Source organism: Panthera pardus, unplaced genomic scaffold (genome assembly GCF_024362965.1).
Source record: "Panthera pardus isolate Hobbes unplaced genomic scaffold, ASM2436296v1 HiC_scaffold_25, whole genome shotgun sequence".
Taxonomy (NCBI): Eukaryota; Metazoa; Chordata; class Mammalia; order Carnivora; family Felidae; genus Panthera; species Panthera pardus.
In genome coordinates this window covers 31,818,867-31,842,502 of record NW_026526821.1, presented here as the reverse complement: position 1 = coordinate 31,842,502, position 23,636 = coordinate 31,818,867, and the positions used below count along the sequence as shown (strand labels likewise).

General features: G+C 37.9%; 1 protein-coding gene across 2 annotated transcripts in view; it reads left to right on the top strand.

Moving 5' to 3' along the window:
* GPCPD1 (glycerophosphocholine phosphodiesterase 1) overlaps positions 1-20,691 on the top strand; it is a 48,960-nt gene extending 28,269 nt beyond the window's left edge. Inside the window, exons 10-21 of one of the 2 annotated variants that reach the window (XM_053890411.1) lie at positions 73-205; positions 947-1,001; positions 3,428-3,520; positions 4,851-4,928; positions 5,658-5,697; positions 7,099-7,160; positions 8,849-8,914; positions 10,438-10,574; positions 11,084-11,219; positions 11,648-11,808; positions 15,984-16,055; positions 17,256-17,367. In XM_053890411.1, coding sequence (XP_053746386.1) covers positions 73-205; positions 947-1,001; positions 3,428-3,520; positions 4,851-4,928; positions 5,658-5,697; positions 7,099-7,160; positions 8,849-8,914; positions 10,438-10,574; positions 11,084-11,219; positions 11,648-11,808; positions 15,984-16,008 — 986 coding nt within the window. In that variant the 3' untranslated portion in view covers positions 16,009-16,055; positions 17,256-17,367. Of the gene's footprint in view, positions 1-72; positions 206-946; positions 1,002-3,427; positions 3,521-4,850; positions 4,929-5,657; positions 5,698-7,098; positions 7,161-8,848; positions 8,915-10,437; positions 10,575-11,083; positions 11,220-11,647; positions 11,809-15,983; positions 16,056-17,255 lie in introns of both variants that reach the window. The other variant, XM_019462590.2, reaches the window with a different exon arrangement.
* Positions 20,692-23,636: the final 2,945 nt, after the last annotated feature.

Sequence of the window (23,636 nt, the reverse complement as noted above, 5' to 3'; positions counted from 1 at the left end):
ATGTAGTGCCATTTAAATGTTCATCGTGGCCTTTTTAATCATCTTTGTTTCTCCCCTTTTTTTCTATGAAAGTTGACTATATAATTATTAAGCCATTACCAGGATACAGTTGTGATATGAAATCTTCATTTTCCAAGTATTGGAAGCCAAGAACACCATTGGATGTTGGACATCGTGGTGCAGGGAATTCTACAACAACTGCTCAGTAGGTTGACTATTTGAGTGGTATTAGCATTTGGTAGCTTATGCATGGTAAGGTTCCATTGGTTTGGACCACTAAAGGTCAAATGAGCCTTTTATTATTACCTGGGATTTAATGTAATTTGGTGATTAGGGTTCCCAATTCAAATTAATTGGAGACTCTCTCCTAAGACTATCTGGTTAATCTAATGTCTGCTGAACTGATGTCGGGAGGGACGTTAACAAGAGAAATCCAGGAAAGCTTGATGTGGGGAGGCAGCCCAAACTTCAGTCTGTTGTGATCCCAGCTTTTGGCATGCTTCCCTTTCTGGGGCTCAGTTTCCTCACCTATTCTCAGTATCATTTCCATACTACTGCCCTGCTGGGTGTCAGCCTTTCCCCACTCCCCCGGTCTGCCAATACTTAAGTCCTCTGAGGCACCATTGCAAGGAGCAAGTATCTGTGTCTCTCATACTTCATGCCGCTGCAAGATTGTTTTCCTTGATAGGTCAACTCGGGGAGGTATGCGTGGGTGTGGGATATGTTTATATTAAGCTTGTAAATACCTGTAATCATTAGAGCTCGCATTTATGGAATAAATGCATACACCAACTAAGTGATGGTCACAATCTTAATTTGGTGGTGGCAGAAGTAGCCTCAAAACAGGATAAGAACTGTTTCCATTGTTGAAGATAGAGTTGGCTTATCACATTTGTTTTGTCTTTTCTATAGTGGATGATAACTATATATATTTCTTCTCTTTCAGGCTTGCTAAAGTTCAAGAAAATACTATTGCTTCTTTGAGAAATGCTGCTAGTCATGTAAGTGACCCTCTCTTCTTTTAAACAACTTGGGAATATTGGTCCAAAGGTAGGAAAGTAGAGAAATGTGGGCCTGGGGAGTCTCTTCCATTAGTAGCTTAAAAAAGTTAAGTAGGTTGAAACTGTATGCTTCTTCTGAATGTATATCTAAGTGAAGATAAAGTATCTCTAAGCATTTGTTTTTAGATTCTTGGTGAAGATTGGCATGAAAACAATGGAATCATTAGCATCTTTGTTTGAGGTTACAAGTTTTGAGTGATGGGGGCAAGGAAAACATTCCCCAGTAAGCATTCGTTTTCATTAACTCAGTAATGTGCTCATTCAGATACTTTGGAAATAATGCTTATAGAAGGATTTGATAGTGGTTTTATGTTAACATTTAAGTCTGTCAGTTTATATCCTGCCTACCATCTTGATTATGTTAAATTATGTTAAATTAAGAAATTTATCCAGTTATAAAGTGTCCATTTTTTAGCTTGTAGTTTTTTCCAGCAACTGCAACTTGACATATTTAATCAAGAACCTGAGATTCCCCTGTGGCTCCCTGCTGCCCTGTACCTGACCAAAAGGCCTCATGCTCCCAAGTTAGGCTAAGGTGAAAACGGAGGACCATCTCATGCTCTTATTATCATTTTTTTCCCCACAGTGTCCTCCACATGCCTTAAACTTTGCCTTTTAAAAAAGAGTTCAGCAAGTAAACTTGATTAGAGAGATGTTTAACTTTATCACTTATATGAGCACACTTATTCTAAGACATACTTTTTCATATTTTAGCATCTCTAAAATGGGTATGGGTTTTACAACTTTCTTAACCTTGCATCATGGTTTGGCACCATTTTTTTCCCTTTTAGTTGTATATAAATATTGCATTTTATAATTCATTACATCTTAACATTAATTATTTTAATGCTTAAAAATATTAATAGTGGACACTTCTATCTTTGTGTTGAAAGGATTATATTAAATCTATGAGTATGTTGGGCTCTAGTTCATCATTTGGAACCAGTTTTAGTTCATTGTAGCTAACTGTTCTAAACATTGGTTTATTAGCTGTAAGTACGTGAAGATCCCTGTTAAGGAACTTTAGCTGTCTCCATGCTTTTTGAGAGAGGATGTCATTAAGCCTTTTTTTCTTCCATGTTCTGATGAGATCCTTTGTAATTCATGCTGATCACATTTCAGAATGCCATATGCAAGTTATTAATGGCTTGTTTGTTTTAATGTTACAAATATCCCTGTAGAGGTTCTGGTACGTTATTGGCTTATTTCTTAGAGCTCACTCACACATGGATTTTGGGATCAAGTTTTATCACTTGGTAAAATTATCTTCCTGAAGAATGGTGATCCTGTAAAGTTAAACATTTAAACTAAAGAGCTACATAATTCGTTTAATTTTTGTAATTATTTAAGGGTGCTTGGGTTTGTTCTCTTCGGTAGAAAAGCTTTGTGTTATTGTCTTGTTTACAGTACTAGAAGAAGGTAAACTTATTTCCTGCTGCAGAAGTCATTAAGGAAATGGGCTCCTTCGATTCTAGTCTGGGATCCACGTGTGCTCACAAGTTGAATACCCTCTGTGACCTAAAGCTCGGGGAGGGGTGCAAGTGTATCATCTGTCCCCACACAGCACTTCTCTGGGCTGCAATATCGAACAGAATTCTCAGACCTTTTTTCCTTTGATCCCAACTGGCTTTCTTTCAGTGAACTCACACCTTTGTGGGTCAGTTTATGTTCTCAGCTTTATTTGAATTAATTCTTATGTCAGAGTGGGTCCGACTTGGAAAAATGCATCCTTAACTCATTCTTGTCGTCCTCCATCCTGTTGCGGCTCTGTCCGGAGATTGGGCTTGTGTGGTGCGGTTCTTGACCCCATTGCTGCTCTCTGTGTTTTCAGCAGCACCGTCCTTTCCTCTTGACGCTGCTTCTGGGGTTTTGCCTGGAAAGGCTGGAAGGTGTGCTGCTCATGTTCAGCAGGGAGCAGAGCTAAGGCACGGCAGTTTACTCCTTTCCCTCCTCATCTCCGAGGGCCAGCTGTCCAGCTCTGGGACCTAGGGGCAAGAAGGCACCAGTTGGCCCTGTACTCCTGGCTCTTGGTGGACTCCATTTCTGCTAATAGCAGTAGTGGAGGTGACAGGCCAGCCGTTGCCACAGAGTGGCCCTGGGATGTGTTCAAGAAGATCAGTGCCCATATTTTTGCCAGGAAAAAATTGCTGTGCTATCACAATGAAGTAAATACTTAAAATTGTTTTCAGAAAAGAAATTAGTTTTTAGAAAAAGCTTGAAGTGTAACATTAATTCATGAGGAGGTTTTTTGTTTTTATGTACAAGTCTGTAAGTTTATAGTGAACAGTAAATTTTTTACATCCTTGTAGTTTTGGATGTGTGGGCCAGGTAGTGTTTTTCAAATCCCTGTTTCCTTTATTTGTTAGGGTGCAGCCTTTGTAGAATTTGATGTACATCTTTCAAAAGATTTTGTGCCTGTGGTGTATCATGATCTCACCTGTTGTTTGACAATGAAAAAGGTATGTTGAAATTCCTTCATTTTTAACTCTTAGAGTTACTTAGGTTTGAACACTAGAAAGTTGGTTTTAGTATTACTGATCCTATTGTTAATCAGATTTTGTCTTGCTCTTCAGTTGAACCTGGATGATGAGTTAGGGAATGAAAGTATCAAATTGTATATATTTTTAGTTTTAATTTTTAAGCAAGTACTTTAAGCAAGTTTTATTTCATAAAACAAATTCATGTTCATTATAAAACAGAAGGGGCGCCTGGGTGGTTTAGTCGGTTAAGTGTCCGACTCTTTATTTCGGCTAACGTCGTGATCTCACGGTTTGTGAGTTTGAGCCCTGCTTTGGGCTCTGTGCTGACAGTGCAGAGCCTGCTTTGTGTTCCCTCTCCCTCTCCCTCTCCCTCTCCCTCTCCCTCTCCCTCTCCCTCTCGCTCTCCCTCTCGCTCTCGCTCTCGCTCTCCCTCTCCCTCTCCCTCTCCCTCTCCCCCTCTCCCCCTCTCCCCCTCTCCCCCTCTCCCCCTCTCCCCCTCTCCCCCCCCTTTCAAAATAAATAAAAAAAAAAACTGCAAAAGATTATGAAGAGTAAGCCTTCCTTTTTCCCCTTTTTCCTTGGTCACACTCTCTTACTCTTAATAGTTTATTTTGTATCCTTCTAGAAAAGCTTTATGCATACATGGCTTCATACCATATGTACATGAATGAATATACATGTAAAGGATTTAGCATATTTGTTGAAGATTTATTGGTGGTCCATTAACTCATGCCTGAACAATGTGACATATGATATGGTATTAAAATATAAAGCATTTGCTCATGGGGAAAACATAATAGATTAGAGTTCCTATTACATATTACTGCTTAGCGCTAATCAGACATTTATTTCCCGTGACCATTGATTTCTGTGGCTGTTTTTAACCAACTTAAGTATAAAAGATTGAGAAAAGTTTAGAAATTTACTGACAGAAATTAATCCTTACATAGTACTTGTACATGTTAATTGTGTAGTCATGTAACATGGATATATAGGTCAAATAAAATGTGAACAGAATGACAGGAAGTAGGGGAAAATAACTGATTTCTGGCTTTGTTCTCTGTGTCTTCAGGGCCCTATCCTCCCCCCAGCTGTTATTTTCTTCCAGGCACTCCCACCTACATCAAAAACAAAAGCCAGAATTTAAGAGCTGGAAGGTGGTGCTAAAAGAGAGGAGCTCCCCTACGTGGGCTCACTGTGGCCACTGAACAATTATTCTCATCATTCACTAAGTTGGGATGTTAGGCCTGACTAGGGTCAACATTAAGTAATAATTTGAGGCTTATTTTTCTCTTTATTTTCTTTTTAGAAATTTGATGCTGATCCAGTTGAATTATTTGAAATTCCAGTAAAGGAATTAACATTTGACCAACTCCAGTTGTTAAAGGTAGTCACAATAGCATACAGTGTAAATGATCTTTCAGTTTTAGAACGATTTATACTTATTTGTTTATGATAGTGTTCTCTTTGTGCATGGAGATGACTATATATTTAGCATGTATAGAGCGTATGCTTTGATTTTCTGTTCTGTTAGGAAAAATGGGTTTGTGCTAATCCATTTGTCTTCTCTAACAGTTTCCATGGACCCCACTGTTTCTGCATATGTGAAGGGGCTTGGCTCTAATCCTTTGTAGGTAGACCATAAGGGCTAGCCCTTCTTTCTCATTCGTAGTCTCAGGTCGCCTCTGGTCGGCATTAGCCCTTCTTTATCTAACTGTCTTTATTTTACAGTTGGCCTTTTATGCTGTCCTTGGTTTTTATATTTCTGTTACTATCTAAGCTTTGTGTATCTTTTATACCGTGTAATTTTATATGATGACTCTTCCTGTTCTCGTTAGATACCTAAATAAATGGTTGATTGAATATAAACACTTTCTTAAGAATTTTTATTTATATTCTTCTCCCCTACTTGGGTATTTGATCATGATCTGATGTGTATGTATGCACATATAAAATATATACAGTTGTTAGTGATTATTCTTACTGACTAATAATTCTACATTTTACAGTTTTCTTTAACTTGCTAGCTTTTCAAGTTACAGTTCTGTTAACCATACACCTTCATAAACTAAGACTTTTTTTCCAATTGCATTTTGTGTGTGTGTGTGTTTTCTAGCTCGCTCATGTGACTGCACTGAAATCTAAAGATCTGAAAGGTATGTACCGATATGGAAGCGCTGTTTTCATTTCATAGTTAACATATATATGGTATTTCCTTATTCTTTTTAACTACTGTTGGTCATTTTAATGTGTATAATACTGGGCTATCTAAATAGTTTTATAGATATGAGGTCTTTACGTATATTAATTTTCAAATGCATTTATGTCGTGTGTATAGTAATGACATGTTTTTACTGTTACGAGTTTTCTTAGCTTGATCATCAAAGTTCTTTATGATTTTGTACCTATCATTCTTTTCTAAACATTCTTTTTCTTTTCTCTTTCCAAACATTTGTAACCATGACAAAATAGAGGAAAAATCAAGTATAGAAGCTGGATCCAGAACCAGGAGTCTGAATCCAGTTCTAATATTTACCTACTGTAACCTTGGGCAGGTTACTTTAACCACTCTGTGCCTCAGTTTCCCCAAAGCTTGTCCTGCCTGTGGAATCCCTTTGTAACTCCACTTTATACTCTCATAGAACTTTATAGTTTATGTCATTCATTTGAAATTTAGTGGATCCTTTTTTTAACCCTTTATTCTGTACATGTCCTGTCTCTTCAACTAGAATGTAAACCTCTCTAGGGTGGGAAAAATGTTTTTGTATTCCCTGAGACCCTTACAGTGCTCTGTATATAGTAGGTGCTCGTTAGATGTTTACTTGCAGTTGTGATAACAGGATAGTTGGAATGCCTTTATGAAGAAATTGTGAAGTGCTAAAGACCAAAGTGTATCCCTAGAGCATAGATAGGACTTTCTAAGCTTTGTAGCTATTTCATGACTGTTAAAAATAAAATATATTTTATTCATTTAATTTATTAGTATTACTTAATATTTACATGGAAAATATTATATGACTTTAGTCTTTGTAATACACTTCTGTTTTTTTTAAGAAAGGAAAAGTTGAAAAGTTTGATATTAAATTTTTTTGCCCTCTTGGAAAAAAATTCTTACATGTTTTGAGATAAAATTTGAATTAAATGGTAGTGGTAACAAAAGCACAATAGTAGCTTTAGATTCTCTTAATTTCTAGCTTCTAAACTGATTTTGATATTTCAAATAGAAGCCTTAGCAAGAGGACCCTGCTGTTTAATTCCATTGAGAAATAACTAATCACTGCTGGTGATTACTTTGTAAAAGTAGTAAGAAATAATCACTGTTGGACTCTCAAACTTGGTGTTTCTATGAAATGTTGCAAACTAGTCTTCATAAAGGATGCTTATTTCAAAATGGAGGTTTTATAAACATAATAAATATACGAGTTTTCAAAAAATACTGCATAAAAAGGATCTCCTAATTACCTCTACATCTCTTTCTTTGTCCTAAGAGTTTAGGAAAAGATCTTAGTGATAAAATGGTGTTTTATCTACTGAGTTTTTATAATTTAAAATTTCAGAATCTGTGGTTGAGGAAGAAAATTCTTTTTCTGAAAATCAGCCATTTCCTTCTCTTAAGATGGTAAGTTTCTTAGGAAAACTAGCACAAGACTTACTTCATTCATTCTGTTATAACTTGAATAATTTATTTTGGGCACTAACAAGGCTGTGTCAAGGACAACATTTATAAAAACTTGTTATTGATTCCTTTTAGAGAAGATACATTTTTGGTTTGTGTACCTATCCTACTTTTTTTTTTTTTTTTTAAGAATAATTCACCTCAAATGAATAAAAATGCTCACCTCAATGGGTTAATTTGGTAAGAATAGGAAATTCACACATTTCTGTATATAAACAAGAAATAGAAGGCACAGAAAAAAGGGGTGAGAGGGACATGAGATGGTGGGAGAAGTATTTTTACAATGTTTAAAACTGTTCCTGGGACATCTGGCTGGCTCACTTGGAGGAGCCTGCAATTCTTGATCTTGGGGTCGTGAGTTCTAGCCCCACGTTGGGTGTAGAGATTATTTAAATAAATAAAAACTTGAAAAAAAAACAAACTGTTCCTTAGCGTTTGGAGAGAAATGAGATTGTCCAACCAAAGAAAATGAGTACCCTGGTTACATAAAATGAGACACAAATTTCGAGAACTCCCCTGAAAAAAACATAAATACTAGCATGAGGATTTAAAAACTAGACACAATTCATACAGGAATCCCTTTAATATTATCAGGCAAGCCTATATGGATGCCAGGCACTCCTTGGTCATGCTAGGTCTGCTTTTTTTCCCACTGGCTCCATTTCCTAACTTCTGCTTTTCTCCATTGTCTTTTTCTGGTGATGTCAGGTACAGTAGATATATCTTAGGCAACAATATATCATTTCAGTTTATCATGATTATTCACCCTGCAGAGGAAGCTACCAGAGAGCTCCTAAAGTGGACATTGTTGTAGTGTGTTTAAAACCTGATTGGAGTAATTTTTCAGTTATTTATGAAGCCCAGTTAAGTTACGTCATTTCTTCTAGTTCAGAATTCTGAAATCATTTGGTTCTGAGAAATCACATGATTCCTAGACTTGTGATTAAATACAATTATTAAAAAATTGTGTATTAACAGTTTAACGTTTATTTAACCAGATAAATTAAACACACATTTATTCACTCTGTCACCATCGCTGTAATTTAATCACAGATGTTTTAAAACCGAAAAAGGCTAATAAATACAATCCTAATTTAAAGGAGAAACTTTGATGTTTAGGAGTCTTAACACGAATATACAGTATTTTCCTTATTTTTCTAATTTTGTATTAGCTCGGTAACAGTGTGATAGGTACATTAAATAAAATAAGGCTAAAGATACCAGAGAAGAAGGTCAAACAGCCACACATGAAATTGTTTACAAACTGTTTAAGGTACTTGTCGTGCAGCTGGTTAGGGCAGACCCAAGATCCCTGATGGCGAAAGGACTTTAGGTTAAGGATGTGTCTTTTGTAGTGGTAGTGTATCTGCCCTCCCAGATCTTGCCATAGACCACTGCTTTTGCTGCTTGATCTCTTGTTTAACTTAATCACCAACCGTGTTGTAATTCGGGGTATGGGAAAAGATAGTGGTTTATGCCGAAGGCACAAAACATTTTATCCTTACTTAGTGATATGTTTTACTATCGGTTGCTTTTTGTAGTAATTCTGTTTTCCTTTTTTTCTTCTCTTATTCTACCATTCATCTCACCAAAAACAAAACAAAATTCACCTCCAACAAACAAAACTCTAGGTTTTAGAGTCTTTGCCAGAAGATGTAGGGTTTAACATAGAAATAAAATGGATCTGCCAACAAAGGGTAAGTAATCCTTGACGTAACACATTCTTCTTCCTCTTTCTCCCCATTTCTTCAAATGCATTTGTTCCTCTCTCCTTGTTTTAGTGGAAAGGTAAGACTGAAATCTTACTCTGGCTTCTTTCGGCAAGCACAGTGCTTGTTGGACCTTTTTAATAAAAGCATACTTTATCCTTATATGTGAGTACTTGAAAGGAGTGATGAATGTATTGTAGTATAAATTTCAGTTTCAACATGTCTCATGTGGATATTAATATGGTGGTTTCTGGACATACTTATAAAATGAACAGTGGAAACTAAGAACTTTATATAACTGATGAGTTTTTGTTTTCTTATCCTCCATTTAAACATATATTTTCAGTAATTTCCTAAGCAGTTTTCTGTTAAGTGGCAATAGTAGCTAGTAATAGTTAACCAAGAAAAGAAATTTTCTGCAGGTGTGTTTTAGATCAGTCACAGATTTAGACTTTTTGCTGTTGTTCAACAGTTATATATTGAAAAGCTGCTATGGGTGAGCATTTTGTTGGTGCTGGGTTCAAGTACTGAGCAAAACAGAATAAAACTTGCCTTCTTGGAATAGTGTAGTTGAGGAAAATAATTCACTATTGAATATATCAGATGGAGATGTGTATAAATGGTTGGGATGTATGGTAAGAGGGTTGTTGGGGTGGGGAGGGCACTGTAAGCGGTTAATTCAGGTATGATTGGGCAATCAGAGCAATATCCTAGAATTTGTTTTGATCAGAATAATCTACAACTGCCCTCAAATCATGCCTTCTAAGTAGCTGTTAATGATAAGCTGGTCCTGGTTAACAGTGATTTTTCTTAATAAGTGATTTTTAGTTTTCTGAGCTCTTAGGGTTATTTTATTTTATTATCATTTTTTTTCAATATATGAAATTTATTGTCAAATTGGTTTCCATACAACACCCAGTGCTCATCCCAAAAGGTGCCCTCCTCAATACCCATCACCCATCTTAGGGTTATTTTAATGACTAATATATAAAATGCCTAATATTTGAATATCAACAGGACTCTTGGTATCTTAGCTATATTTAGAGACTATTTTTATTACGTGTTGAGGGTACTTGATATGCCTTAGAGCCAAAGAATGAGATTTTTAACTAGTAATTCATAATTACCTGGACTTTTTGTAATGAGTTAGCAAGTGAAGTAGAGTCCTTTTGTCTTACAGTTCATGAAGATTATATAAAAATATTTTAAAGTTAGGTGCAGATTTCCAGAGTTCTGGTTTTTATTCTGTTAAACTTATTAAAGCAAAAGTTTATTGATGATATAATCACTTTGCATATAAGTGTCTCTACCTGAAATATGACAGCTGCACCATCACTAAGCAGCTGTGTGGTCTTGGGCAAATCACTCAATCTTTTCAAGCCTTAGCTTTCCTCATGTAAAATAAGAGTTGGGTTAGATGTTCCCAAGATTTTTTTTTTTTTTTTTTTTTTGGCACTGTGATCCTAGGATATTTAATGGCCTTTGTTTTTCTGTTTATTTTTTCCATATAGGATGGAATGTGGGATGGTAACTTATCAACGTATTTTGACATGAATCTGTTTTTGGACATAATTTTAAAAACTGTCTTAGAAAATTCTGGGAAGAGGAGAATAGTGTTTTCTTCATTCGATGCAGATATTTGCACTATGTGAGTAATATTAAATTTTTTTCACTTAGACTCTTAAACCGTAGCTGGGATTTAGGGACAGAGGTTGTGATTGGAGGTTGGGAAGTTGCCCAGACTTCACCCTTCACTTGTCCTCTCAGTTAGGTTCTATATATTCTCACACCTCTTCAGAACTACCCTCTACTCCAGCAAACCTCACACCCACAGGGTCCTAGTACCTCATACTCTGTGTTCATTTTATAGGCAGGTAACATCCTCCTTACCAAATATAAACCCTCAAGGGCTTTCTTGTTGGCCATTTCTGAAAATATTTTAGCTTTTTTATAGAATAATTAAAAAGTTTTCTTTTATTGATTGAAAGATGCAATACATGTTAATGGTGATTATAGCTCAGTAATGGGATTATGCTCTTTTGGGGGGGGGGGGGGGCGGGGGCGGTTTCTTTATATAGTCACAGTTTCCTAAAATTCTAAAATGATATATAAGAATTATCTCCCTGATGAAAAGTACTTTCTTATTGTCTTCTTTAGGGTTCGGCAAAAGCAGAACAAATACCCCATATTATTTTTGACTCAAGGAAAATCAGATATTTACCCTGAACTCATGGACCTCAGATCTAGGACAACCCCCATTGCAATGAGCTTTGCACAGTTTGAAAACCTACTGGTAAGTTACATTTGAATTTTTTAGATTTTAATTTTTTAAGAAATGTCTTAGAGCAGTAGTGAATAAGTTTTTGTGTTATTTTACACATCTGATTGGTTAGTTTTGACCCATGTGTAGCAAGCTGATAGCTCTACTTAAAAATGAGGATATTAGATCTCAAAATAAAAAGCAGTTAAATGAACATTAAAGTATTTTCTTCCAGGCCTAGGTTAAGTAAGTTCTTGTAGTTTAGTTTTCTGAGTGGATTTTATGAATCATCTAAAATGGCTAGACTGTAGACTTCTTTGATACATAAATTGCAAGAAAAAGTCCAAACAGTTTTTTCCCTGTGCATTCTACTTTGGAGAACACTGATGTAGAGTACGACCAATTAGTATTTGCAGTTAATAAGTTACTTTCTCATGAGTAAATTATTTTTCTTCTTTTAGGGAATAAATGCACATACTGAAGACCTGCTCAGAAACCCATCCTATATTCAAGAGGCAAAAGCTAAGGGACTAGTCATATTCTGCTGGGGTGATGATACCAATGATCCCGAAAACAGAAAGAAATTGAAGGAGTTTGGAGTTAATGGTCTAATTTATGATAGGTATTTGTCTTTCATGAAAAGTTTTCATGTATTGTTAGGAAAAAAATAGTTATAAAATTAAAAATAATATTAAACTTAGTTAAAATTCTGTAGTTCAGCCTGAGGTTTAACATTTATTTGTAGAGTTTTTCAAACTTTGGAGTATAGCACAACCACTTGGGAAGCTTGTTAAACATTCAGATCACTGGGCTCCATACCAGATGTACTCTTGTCTTGGTTGGGGGGCTCTCTCCCCCAGATGCTTCTCTCTCTCCACCAACTTTCTTGGGGGTCTCATCCAGTTCTGTGGCTTTTCATACCTTTATTCTTAAGTTTTATATCTCCAACCTTTACATCTCAGACGTTTCCCCTAACTGCTTAAACTTTTGTATCCAGCTAGCAACACCTGTTCTTTCTGTAGACTTCTGATTTCAGTATGACAACTCTGTCTTTCCAGTTTCTCAGGCCAAATCGTTGGAGTCTTTCGTGACTGTACTTAAACTCATACCCCAAAACCAGTCAGACAGAATCTTGTTGATTCTGTCTTCAGAATCTACCCTGAATGTATCCACTCGCCACACTTGCTATAGTGAGTCTCCACTGAGAAGGACACCTCATTTCTCACGTGGATTATTGAAGTTGTCTGCTCACTGGCCACTGCCTTTACTCATGCCTCCCTGCTCTCTGTTCTTAGCACAGCAGCCAGAGGGAGCCTGTTCTAATTAAAGTCAGATCCTATTACTGCTTATAACTTGCACGGTTTTCTGTGTCACCTAGAGTAAAATCACAGGCCCTTCCAAGGCCCCGTGTGAGCGGATTCCATCTCTTTTCCCCCCTCCCCCACCCCAACACACCCACATAAACAAGCTCCGTGAGGACAGGCTCTTTGCCTGTTTTGTTCACAATTCTATCTCTAAAAATTAGAATAATGTGTGATACACAGTAGGGGTTCAAATATTTGTTGAACTTTTTTTTTCTTTTTTTTTTTTTTAAGCTCCCTAGGTGTTTCTGATGTAAGTTTGAGAGCCACCAATCTGATAGATGAAAAGATTGCTTAATATAAAGAAATTTGGGGTTAGAAAGGATGTCATTTAGTCCACTGAGGGGTGGGCAATCTTACTAATACTTGAGCAACATCGTACAAAGAGTAAGTGATGAAATTCTTACCAGGGTTGTTTTAAAAAATACTTTCCTTGGGGCGCCTGGATGGCTCGGTCGATTAAGTGTCCGACTTCAGCTCAGGTCATGATCACCAGCCCCACGTTGGGCTCTGTGCTGACAGCTCAGAGCCTGGATCTGGCTTCAGATTCTGTATCTCCCTCTCTCTCTCTCTCTCTGCCACTCCCCTGCTCATGCTGTCTCTCAAAAATAAATAAACGTTAAAAAAAAATACTTTCCTTGATTTTAGTTCACTTTACTGTTTGTCCTGTATAGTTGTATCACTTATAATAGACCTTTCCAACTAGTTCAATGAAGATAAAAATTTTACATCACTTATATGAGACATTTCCAACTAATTAAAGGAAGATAAAATGTTTACATTAATCATTTGAAAGAAGTGCTGGCTTTAGCAAAATTTTGGAGAATATTTCTTTCTTTGAGGAGAAGGAAGGGATGATTGCAAATATTTTCAGGCAAGGAAATGTATTGTGAGACATACCATGTATAATAACTTCCCTTCATCTGAAGGGCCTTACTTAGAGCCAAATTGTGACATGTAATGGAGAACAGGAATATACTTTGTGATAAAAAGCCCCCAAGAAAGAGAGTTCTTCCTGGCTAAGGATCAATAAGAGTACCTTTTTTAAAGTTTATTCATTTATTTTGAGAGAGTGAGAGAATCCAAAACAGACTCTGTTGGGGCTCGAACTCATGAACTGTGAGATCACCACCTGAGCTGAAATCAAGACGCTTAACCAACTGAGCCACCCAGGTGCCCCAATAAGAATGCTTTCAAAGAGGAAGTGTTGAGTTGGTTTTTGGGAGTGGCTAAGTTTGCTTTGACAGGATTTGAGTTTCATGCAGAAGCAATAGCATGACTCAGGGCAGGACTATGTTGAAGACATTGAGGAGATAGCTCAGGGTGGGGCTCCTGCTAGGATCTGTTAGAGTTGGTGTTTACCCTTGAACTTTTTTTTTTTTTAACATTTTAATCTGAGAACTACATATATAAGTATGTATGTGTGTTTTGTATGTGTATACAAGATTTACAGTGAAAACCAGCAGTCCCCTGTGCCTATTATCCCTTTCATTGTTTTTAGCTGAGTTCCTGTGCCCTGATGTTTTTTAAGCTATTTTTTTCTGGTATGTAATGTGCTTATGTTACTATTTTTTTTTTTTAATCATCAAATTTAGACATTGTAGAGAAGTTTTTGAATGATTAGTGATTTGGGAGCCTTTGATTTATTTTACATTGGGGAGAATTATTGGTAAGACGAGGTGTTTTAGTGGGTCAAAAACCGATTTAGTCTCCTTTTACAAAGGTATTAACACACCGTAGATTTTACATTTAATCATGTTTTTGCAATACGTTATGGCATATAAAGAGCTGTGTTCGATTTGGTGATATTTGGAGTTTTTGCAGTTGTGATAAGATGACCTTTAATTTACCTTTCTCAACTGGTTGTTTCTCATTTTGGTATGTGGCAAATATTTGCCAAATAGAGTAATTAGGCAATGTTCCTATTTTTATAAAATAATTACTGTACCTGCTCAAATGGTTAAAAAATTAAAATATAAATTCAGTAACAGACACGCATGTTAAAGAATATTAGCATTAGATTTGAAGTCTGCCGTTTGCCTCTCCCTAATTCAATTCCCTTATCTCCTCTCTCAGATACAACTTTATCAAATTATTATTCTCTTTTTAAAAATTTTAAATTCTTATTTCGATCACTAAATAGTATCATTTAGTTTCTCATGGCTTTAGACTTTATTTGTACTTTTTTCCCACTTGTTACAATGTTCTTAAAGTCCGTCTGTTTATCGTGTATAATTACAATTTATTCGTCTTTGTGACTGTGTAATATTCGTGGCTATGTCTCTACCACCGCTTATTCTACTTGAGAACATTTAGGTAATTGCCAAGTTTTTGCTTTTGCAAAACTTTTGCTTTTGCTTTTGCTTCCTATCATCCTGAGTGAAGACTGCTCCCTGACCCTTCCTGTGTCTACGCTTCCATTTCCTGTGGCCCAGATATTTTTTGCTTTATGGTTATTTTTATGGAACACACCCTTCAGTAACTTCTTAAGAAAGGAAGACATGGAAAGTAAATGTGTGGTCTTGCATGCTTGGAAGTATTGTGGCTGGGCATAAATTTTCATGTTAGAAACCATTTTCTTTCAGAATTTTAAAAGCATTTCTCCGTCAGCTTCACAGTTTTCAGTGTTACTGTTGAGGAGTGTGAAACCATGTTGAATCTTGTTTCTGCACGAGTGGTTTCTTTGTTTCCTGTCTGGAAGCTTGGAGAGTCGTCTTTTGGTCACCAGTGTGGTAAAATTTCATAGAGATGGGTCTTGTTGTGGGTCTGGTTTCATCCCTTGTGGTGGGCACATGGCAGCCCATTTAATCTGTTGATGCGTGTCCTTGAAGATGCCGAAAATTTTGTAAATTATTCTTTGATTTTTGTCTCTCCCATTTTTCTGGGTTTTTTTTTTTTTTCCCTTTATAAAAGAAATCCTTTAGTTTACATAAGACACACTCTTGGACCAGGCTTCTAATTCTTATTTTTTCTTCTATTTTCTATCTTTGTCTTTTTGCTCCACTTATCATCCACCCATTCTCTTGACTTTTTTGTGTCTTTAATTTCTAAGAACTGTCTTTATTCTCTGAATGCGCTTTTTTTCCTCTATATATAACATTCTGTTTTGGCTTAATGAACTATTTCTAGGAAGGCATCAAGGACTGTGTGTGTGTGTGTGTGTGTGTGTGTGTGTGTGTGTGTGTGTGTGTGTGTGTGTTTGGAATTTTCTTCTCTTTGGCTCACTATCTTACATGTTAGAAGCTTTCCTCAAGTTGCTTAGAAACCCTTGACTGCTTCTCGTGATAAGAAATAGGGATCTAAAAAGCTTGTTGGAGGCTCTGAGTGTGTGCATGGGGCGTGTTCACTTGGATTTCACTGTGGGATGATGTGAGTGGCCTGTTTGGTCATACTTCTGATGTCAGTAGATTCAGAACTTTACTTTTTGACTGACCAGATTCCTCACAGAAGAATCTATATAAACTACCTAGAGGATCCAGATCTGGCTCCCAGGGTTCTTGGGAATCAGGTAAGGGACGAGATTGGGGAAGGGAAGGCATGTCTCTGAATTTTGCATGTGTGATATGTGTGGACTGTCTCCTGGTGCTGGTGGCTTTTGTAAAATGCCCAAACCCTTACCTGGTTGTCTTGTCCTCCATTCCAAGACATTTCCTGTTAAATTCTTGAAATACCAACCTCAGGGGTGTGGGGCAGCCTCCATGGCAGGAAGTTAGGAAGGGAGATGCTCACTGCTGCTCAGGCCCTCACCTCATCTGCCCTGTTTTAGTCTCCCCTCCCCCTAGTTCTAGGGGGAAACGGGTGCTGCTTTTAACTCTGCCTTCTCATGGTTTCCACTACTGGCTTGTGATTTGGTGATTTGGCCTTTTCCGCTCGGCTAACTGAAATACTTTGTTATTACTTACACATCTATTTCCCAGCTCCCAAAACTGTGTTACTGTGTCTCTTTGTTTCTGTTTTTCCCTGTATGCATGGATTCTTTTTTAATCCCTTTATTTTCTTTTTAATGGGATATACAGGGAAAGTAAACATAGATGCTTCAGTTCAGTCTTCTGTCTTGACCCAGAGGTCACTTCTCATTTTCTTGGAAATTGTTTCCTGCTCTGATACCACAACGACCTCTGTCATCGCACCTCACGTGAGCTGCCCGGCCCTCACGTTTAGGCCTGAGAGGCCGTCCTCTCTCTGCTGATGGGCAGTGCAGTGCTGGCATTGTCACATGGGCTTTTTCTGGGCTCTCAACTGTGAGTGCGTGTGCCTGTGCCACACAACTTCAGGACAGTTCTCAGTGCACATCTTCAGTGCTTTGAAGTCACAACTGGGTATGGATTCCAGCTCTGCCTCTTCCTAGCTTCCCATCATAAAATAAGGCCTTGTCGATTGATTCGCTTGGAGAGAAGATACCTGAAGAATCAGTCACTCAGTAAACTACAGATTTATTTCATTTTCTGTTTCAGTTGCTTTATAATCAGGCTTTTTCATCACGGGCCCAAAAAGAAATGCTGTTATTCCGCATTATTAGAAAGATGGAGAAGTATTTTTAAACAGAGCTGATAACTTCCATCTTGTAAAAAGTTGGGGGAGGGTGTGCTCCTGTACTATGAATGTTCCAGGCGTTCTGTAATCAAATTCTCCTGAAAAGGTTAAGTCAGGTCTTAAGTGAACCATGAAATTACACTATTTTATGTGTTTGTTGTTTGTTTCATCATAGGATATATGATTGGATGCCTGAACAGCCAAATATATTCCAAGTGGAGCAGTTGGAACGCCTGAAGCAAGAATTGCCAGAGCTTAAGAGCTGTTTGTGTCCCACTGTTAGCCGCTTTGTTCCCTCATCTTTGTGTGGGGAGCCTGATATCCATGTGGATGCCAACGGCATTGATAACGTGGGGAGTGCTTAGTTTTTACTGGGCAGAGGCCCTTTTGGGGCACGCACCGCTGTTGTGGGGGTTCACTTTTCATCACTGAGCATTGTTTATCTATGCCTTCTAGGTTTCTCAGTCCAATGAAGCAATAATGAAGTATTTTACTATTTCACTACAATTCTTGCTAGAATTTCAAGTATGCTATTTAAATCATTTGGCCAGGTATAATTACCAGTCAGTCTCTTTACAATGAGAAAATTTATTGGTTGGCAAACATTTTAAACTAAATATGTAAACATATAATGTTAAACGTCCATTAAAACCATAGTGCTTGGAAATTAACTATATAAATATCTTATATTTACAGTTCTTACAACTTTCATTTGATCAGGTCTGAAATATTTAGCACTTGAGGAACATGACTATGCATAATTATACCTGACCATGGAAAAAATAAGTACCTCAAATGCATGCATTTGCACTGGTGATTCCAACTGCACAAATCTTTGTGCCATCTATGTATATATGTATTTTTTACATGGATTGACATGCACACACACCATTTTCATTCAGTATGAACCTTGAGGCTGCTGCCATTCTCCCACTTAACCAAACCAATGCCTGTGTAAACAGCCTGGAGGTGATCCTTGAAAACTTGTCTCATAAGTCTTTCAAAAGTTGTTTTGCATAAATGTTAAAGTTTCAAAATGCTGCAGGGTAATTTAATGTATAAAATATTAGAAGTATGTAGTGCATACTTAATAGAGTAGGCCATAATGTGTAAATTCTATTCCATGCATGCTTTAGGTTTTAAGCATGAGATTGTACATGTTTACTGTAAGTCCTTGCATCTGTGGTGCTAGGTGAGTGTGAGAAGGTGTCAAGGACTGAAAATATTTTGTTGCCTAAAAAAAAAAAAAAAAAAAAGCCTGTTTGTAGGCATTTTAAATATGCTTATTTTAAGTGTCTCTCACTACCTATTACACACCGTTGCTCTGTGGGTTTGTTGTGTGTGCGTGTGTGTGTTGTACAGCAGTTAAATCTCCATGCAGAAAAATAAATGTCCTGAATTCTCACATTGGTATTTTTTATTGGTTAATGTATATCAGGCATGTAACTTATTTAGGAAATGTAGACGATCCTTCTAAATGTATATGCATGTATTTAGGATTATACTAAGGTTTCTTTCCTTAGAGGCTGATTGTTTTGGCGTTAACTGTAACTTAAGAATGAATGTTGAATAAAATACACAGATTTATTTTCCTCCTTTTAAAACAAAATTTCAGGAAGGTATTACTTTTATAGACTTGGTTCTCTTACTAAGAGACATTGGACTCCTGCTCTGAAGTAATGCCCTACTTGCATCTACCTTTTACTGCATGTTCTTCACTTAAGCAGTTTAGTCATGCATTGACACATTTTAGTACTAGCTGAGAATCCTAGCTGAGAACCTAAGACTTGGAATTACATGGTGTATCTTTTTATTTTTTAAGCCAAACAATGCAGTTTTGGTTCAGTCTTAATCGTGTGAAGATAGGCTTTGAAATCCTATGTATGGTGTTGTGCTGTAACACTGATATTTAATGGAAAAGAGTTTAGGAAATGCAGTCTTCTGCAAGTGTTCTATATACTTTTCCCACACTGAAAGATTTTCCAACACTTTGGTGTGACTTTGGTGTGAATTAGGCAGTTTTAGAAAACTCCTGAAAAAATTCATTTTGTCTGCAGACCTGTGTACAGTACAGTGACCGTTGACCTTATGGTAACTCGGTTAGCTGTAGGTGTGCGTTTTCGGTCCTGTTCACTTGCCCTCCTCCCCTGTGCCTTTCCAGTCCCAGGGCAGTGCGGCTCCATGTTGAAGACTCAAGATCGTAAAGGGAAAGGAGAGGTGGGAGGGGCGGGGGGGGGGGGGGGGTTCCTGAACAATGTAATTTGCAAAGAGCTCGCAAGGACTGCTTATGACACAGAAAGAGCCTCACTGCTCACTTCCTTTGCATCCCTTCCTGACCTTATAAACCAGGGTTAGTAGAAAATTAAAGCATAGCAAGCAGTAGCTCCCCCACTTTTCTAGGACTAAGTCCAGGCTTCCATACCACTAGCCGTTGCCCTGTGCAGTGCTCTGGCCACACTGTACCCACTGTGCCCACCATTCCCCTGGCCACGCCATGCTCCTACACTATTCCCTGTCTGTAGCCGTGCGCCCTGTGCCTGGAAGCCCTCTCCTCCCCACAGACACTTTCGCCCTGCCAGACTCTTTGCTCCTTGAGCCATCGGCCTCTCCTCTGAGTCCTTGCTGAAACTTGTTCAGAAGGGATGAGTCCATCTTTTACTCCATAGCCATGTCCATACCTGGATCATGCCATGCATTCTAGGTAGGCATGGTGGTTTGTCTCACCAGGCTACAGTCTCTTCAAGGGCAGGGACCTTGGCTTTTTATTTCCACAGTGCATGGAACATAGAAAAATGTTGGAATTATTGGGATAATAATTTGTATCAAATGTCCTTTCGAATTAAGAGATTTAATTATGTTTACTAAGAATGTAAACTTTGGCTTACATTTTGACAGTGGAAACAGTTTGTTGATGTCAATTTTCAATGTAGAGGTATAATGTTAAAATCGTTTTATATTTTCTGGAAATTGCAATGTTTGATAAAATGCCGCCATTGTTCTCTGGTGTTTTCTACTCTCTGGAACTCTGTACTGTAACTGACTGGATGTGAATGTGAGGAATACAGTTCATTCCTGTGTCGGTAGTGCCTCAGGGCTACCACAGCCGCTCATTACCTCACTGCCATTGTTCCTTGTGTCTCCTCTCCTCCCAACCCCTCCCCACCCCCTTAGGCCTACCTCAGTACCCCTTTCCTTGTCTGAAATGCCTTCTCCGTCTTCCTTCAGTGTCCAGCTCAGGTACCGCCTCTTCCATAAAACTTTGCTCAGCTTCTGATTGGAATTATGATGCAAACAAATGCGTGCAGCCTCTAAATCTCACTGCTTCGTTTTGTAGCTGGGCCAGTAAACCCAGAGAAGTGAACTGACTTTTTTACCAGGTTGGGACTAGAACTGGGTTTTGTGATTCCTAATCCCGTGTTCTTGAACTATGCTGCCTTCTGAATTCTCGTGGCGTTTGTTAGCATGTGCTTTCTTACCGTCTCTCTATGTGCCTGTTCTATTTCCCTAAGATTGTAAGCCCCTTAAGGGCAGGGACCTCTTTGCATTTCTAGCACTACTATAGTGTTCCATACTTAGTCATGAACTAGACAAATAAATGGCGGTGGCAACGATCCTAGTTTCCTAACTCAGATTGTTTCACAGTATACATACGGTTTTGTACGGCATGCTTGGCTATGTTGTCTGGAGTGTGTGTGCTCGTGTGCATGCGTGTGCATGTGTGTTTGCATGTGTACTCTGCCCCAGTTGCTTGGGGTCTCAGGTGGGTTATTGTAAACCAATTTTCTACTTCATGCTAAGTGAGGACAATTATGAGACTGAGTGGAAGATGAGGTACAGGTCTCCCCCCCAGGCCCGGCTGCCCCTTCCTGGGGAGTACACCTAAATCCTGCAGCTGGTGGCCTGATAGGGCAGGGTACGTGGCCTTGGATAGGACTTGGGTGACCTGCAGAGTGGCTGTCTCAGTCCCGGTGGAGTGTCATTGTGTTTTGTGCCTTGGCTCTTTCTCTTCACAGCTGGACCGCATTTCTGTCTTTCACGTTATCACTGGCTTGGTATTCTAGGTTGGCAGTGGAGTCCTGTTCATTTAGATTTGGCTACAGCCGACTCCTTTGCATTTTCGGTTTGGATTGTGTGGTGTTGGGGTAGGAAGCAAAGTAAACACAGGAGGAACACTGCATTATTTTGGTGTTCATGAGTGGAAACTTACTCAAATATCTCAGTGGGTTTGCATAGTTTGAGAAATAGATTCGAAATGTTGAAAATGCAAGAGAGCATATGATTAAGACCGTACAAGTATGTGTTAGAGATGAGAGAAAGAGGTTAAGTTGAAACAAAGCTCTCGAGCCCTTGCAGAATGGGGTAGAGATCAGGGTGGTTGTGAAGCCACTTTGGGGCATAATCATTGTAAACTCAGGCCAAGGTAGTATTTGTAGTATGTTTAGGGAGAATGAAGAAGCTATCCTGACAGTGTGGAGGATATTTTTTTTTTTTTTTTACTGATTTTAAAGGGAAATGAGAGAAATGCATTTTAAAATAATGAGGAAAGTAGTAGTAGTACAGGAGTAATAAAAGAAGTACAGAGATTAATTTATCTAATCTTGTATGAAATTGGTCCAAGCATACGTCTACCTGTTTGCTCAGAAAACAAATGCAGACAGGATAAGTGAACTTCTGAAACTAAACTTGCAAAGCCAAACTATGTAATGTCACCAGAAGATAACTAAAAGTCTAGCAAATGTTCCACCCCATGGCTTCAAGTGTCTGCAGCCCAGACTTCTGTAAGCTCAGATTCACACATCCAGCTGTCTGTGCACATCTCTAGTTGAAGGTTGAATGGGCACCTCACACGTCATGTGCCTCCAAAAAACTCTTCCTCCTTCCTTCCGCTAAAACTTCCCATTGTACCTCCCGCAATGATCCGAGTCTTAGTAAGTGACATCCAGGAGTATTACACTAATCTCTCGTTACCAGGAAGAGAAAAATCATGGAAGTTTATGTTATGGTATGTGATAGGTCAATTGCCCATTTGTTTTTAATTAAAAAAAAATCTTGCACATATTCTTTTAATTGCATAGAATTACCTTATCAAGTGCCAGAAAAGTCCCCTTGGGATTTTGATCAGTGTTGGGTTGATTTTCTGGATTAACATGTGGGAAGGATTTAATGTTTTACAAGTATGAAGTCTATCCAGAACATAGTGTGTGTCTCCATTTTTTTCAAGATTTTTACATCTTCCAGTAAAATTAGTTTTTCACATAGGTGTTTTAAACTTTTTAAAGCTTATTCTTACATTAGAAAAACTTAATAAATTTGTTTTTAATTCCTATTTTCCGTAAGTATGTTCTTCAGTAATCAGTTAATTTTGGTTTACTGCTCTCATCTGTAGCTACTCTGCTGAATCCGATTAGTCAAAACATTTTGTTATTTAACTGGGATTTTCTAGTTGATCATATTATCAAATACGTTTTCTACTTTTTAATGACAGCTTTCTCTTTATCTTGTCTTACTTCAGTAGCTAATAACAATTGTAGGCGTCCTTATTTCTTTACCGTCATGGGAAATAATATGATGGCTGCTGGAGTTTCTAGTTATAGAGGTGACCCTTACGAAATTAAGGAAATTTCTTTTTCTTCTAGGTTAGCTAAAGGATCCCTTCTCCCCAGCCCCTACCCACCCCCAAGGAATAGGTGCTGAATTTATTCTGTGGGTTTTTGAGGAGTTAGAAAACAATCATAGTTCTTATTTTATCTGTTAATGGAGTGAATGATGCTAATATATTTTCTAATGTTGAATTACCCTTCAATAATTGGTGTAACACTTATTAATGTTCTTTTGACAGGTATTGACTGATTTGTTTAGGATTTATTATCTGTATTCATTAATGAGATTGACTTTGTTTTCTTTTGCTATTTTTGTCTAGTTTTGGAGACCATTAGGATAATCTTATAAAGTCAGTTGAGTAGCTTTTCAGGTTTTTCTGTCTTTGGAACAGTTTATGTAATGTTAGTATAGTCTGTTCATTGGCACTTTGATAAGTACTCCTATAAAACTATGTGCATATTTTGAAGTATTCCTACCCTTGCAGTTACTTCTTTAGTTAGAACCTGTTAATGTTCTCTCTTTTTTTTTTTTTTTTTTACTTTTTAAAAAAATATTTATCTTGAGAGAGAGCATGAGCAGAGGAGGGGCAAAGAGAGGGAGAAAGAGAATCCCAAGCAGGCTCTGTCCTGTCAGTGCAGAGAGCCTGATGGGGGCCTGATTGATTCCAGGAACCATGAGATCATGACCTGAGCTGAAACCAAGAGTTGGATGCTTAACTGAGCCACCCAGGTGCCCCTCTCTACTTTTTTTTTTTTTTTATTAAATTTATATTTTTTGGGCACATCAGCTAGTTTTCCTAGATTAAAAAAAAAATTACTTGTGGGGCGCCTGGGTGGCGCAGTCGGTTAAGTGCCCGACTTCAGCCAGGTCACGATCTCGCGGTCCGTGAGTTCGAGCCCCGCGTCAGGCTCTGGGCTGATGGCTCGGAGCCTGGAGCCTGTTTCCGATTCTGTGT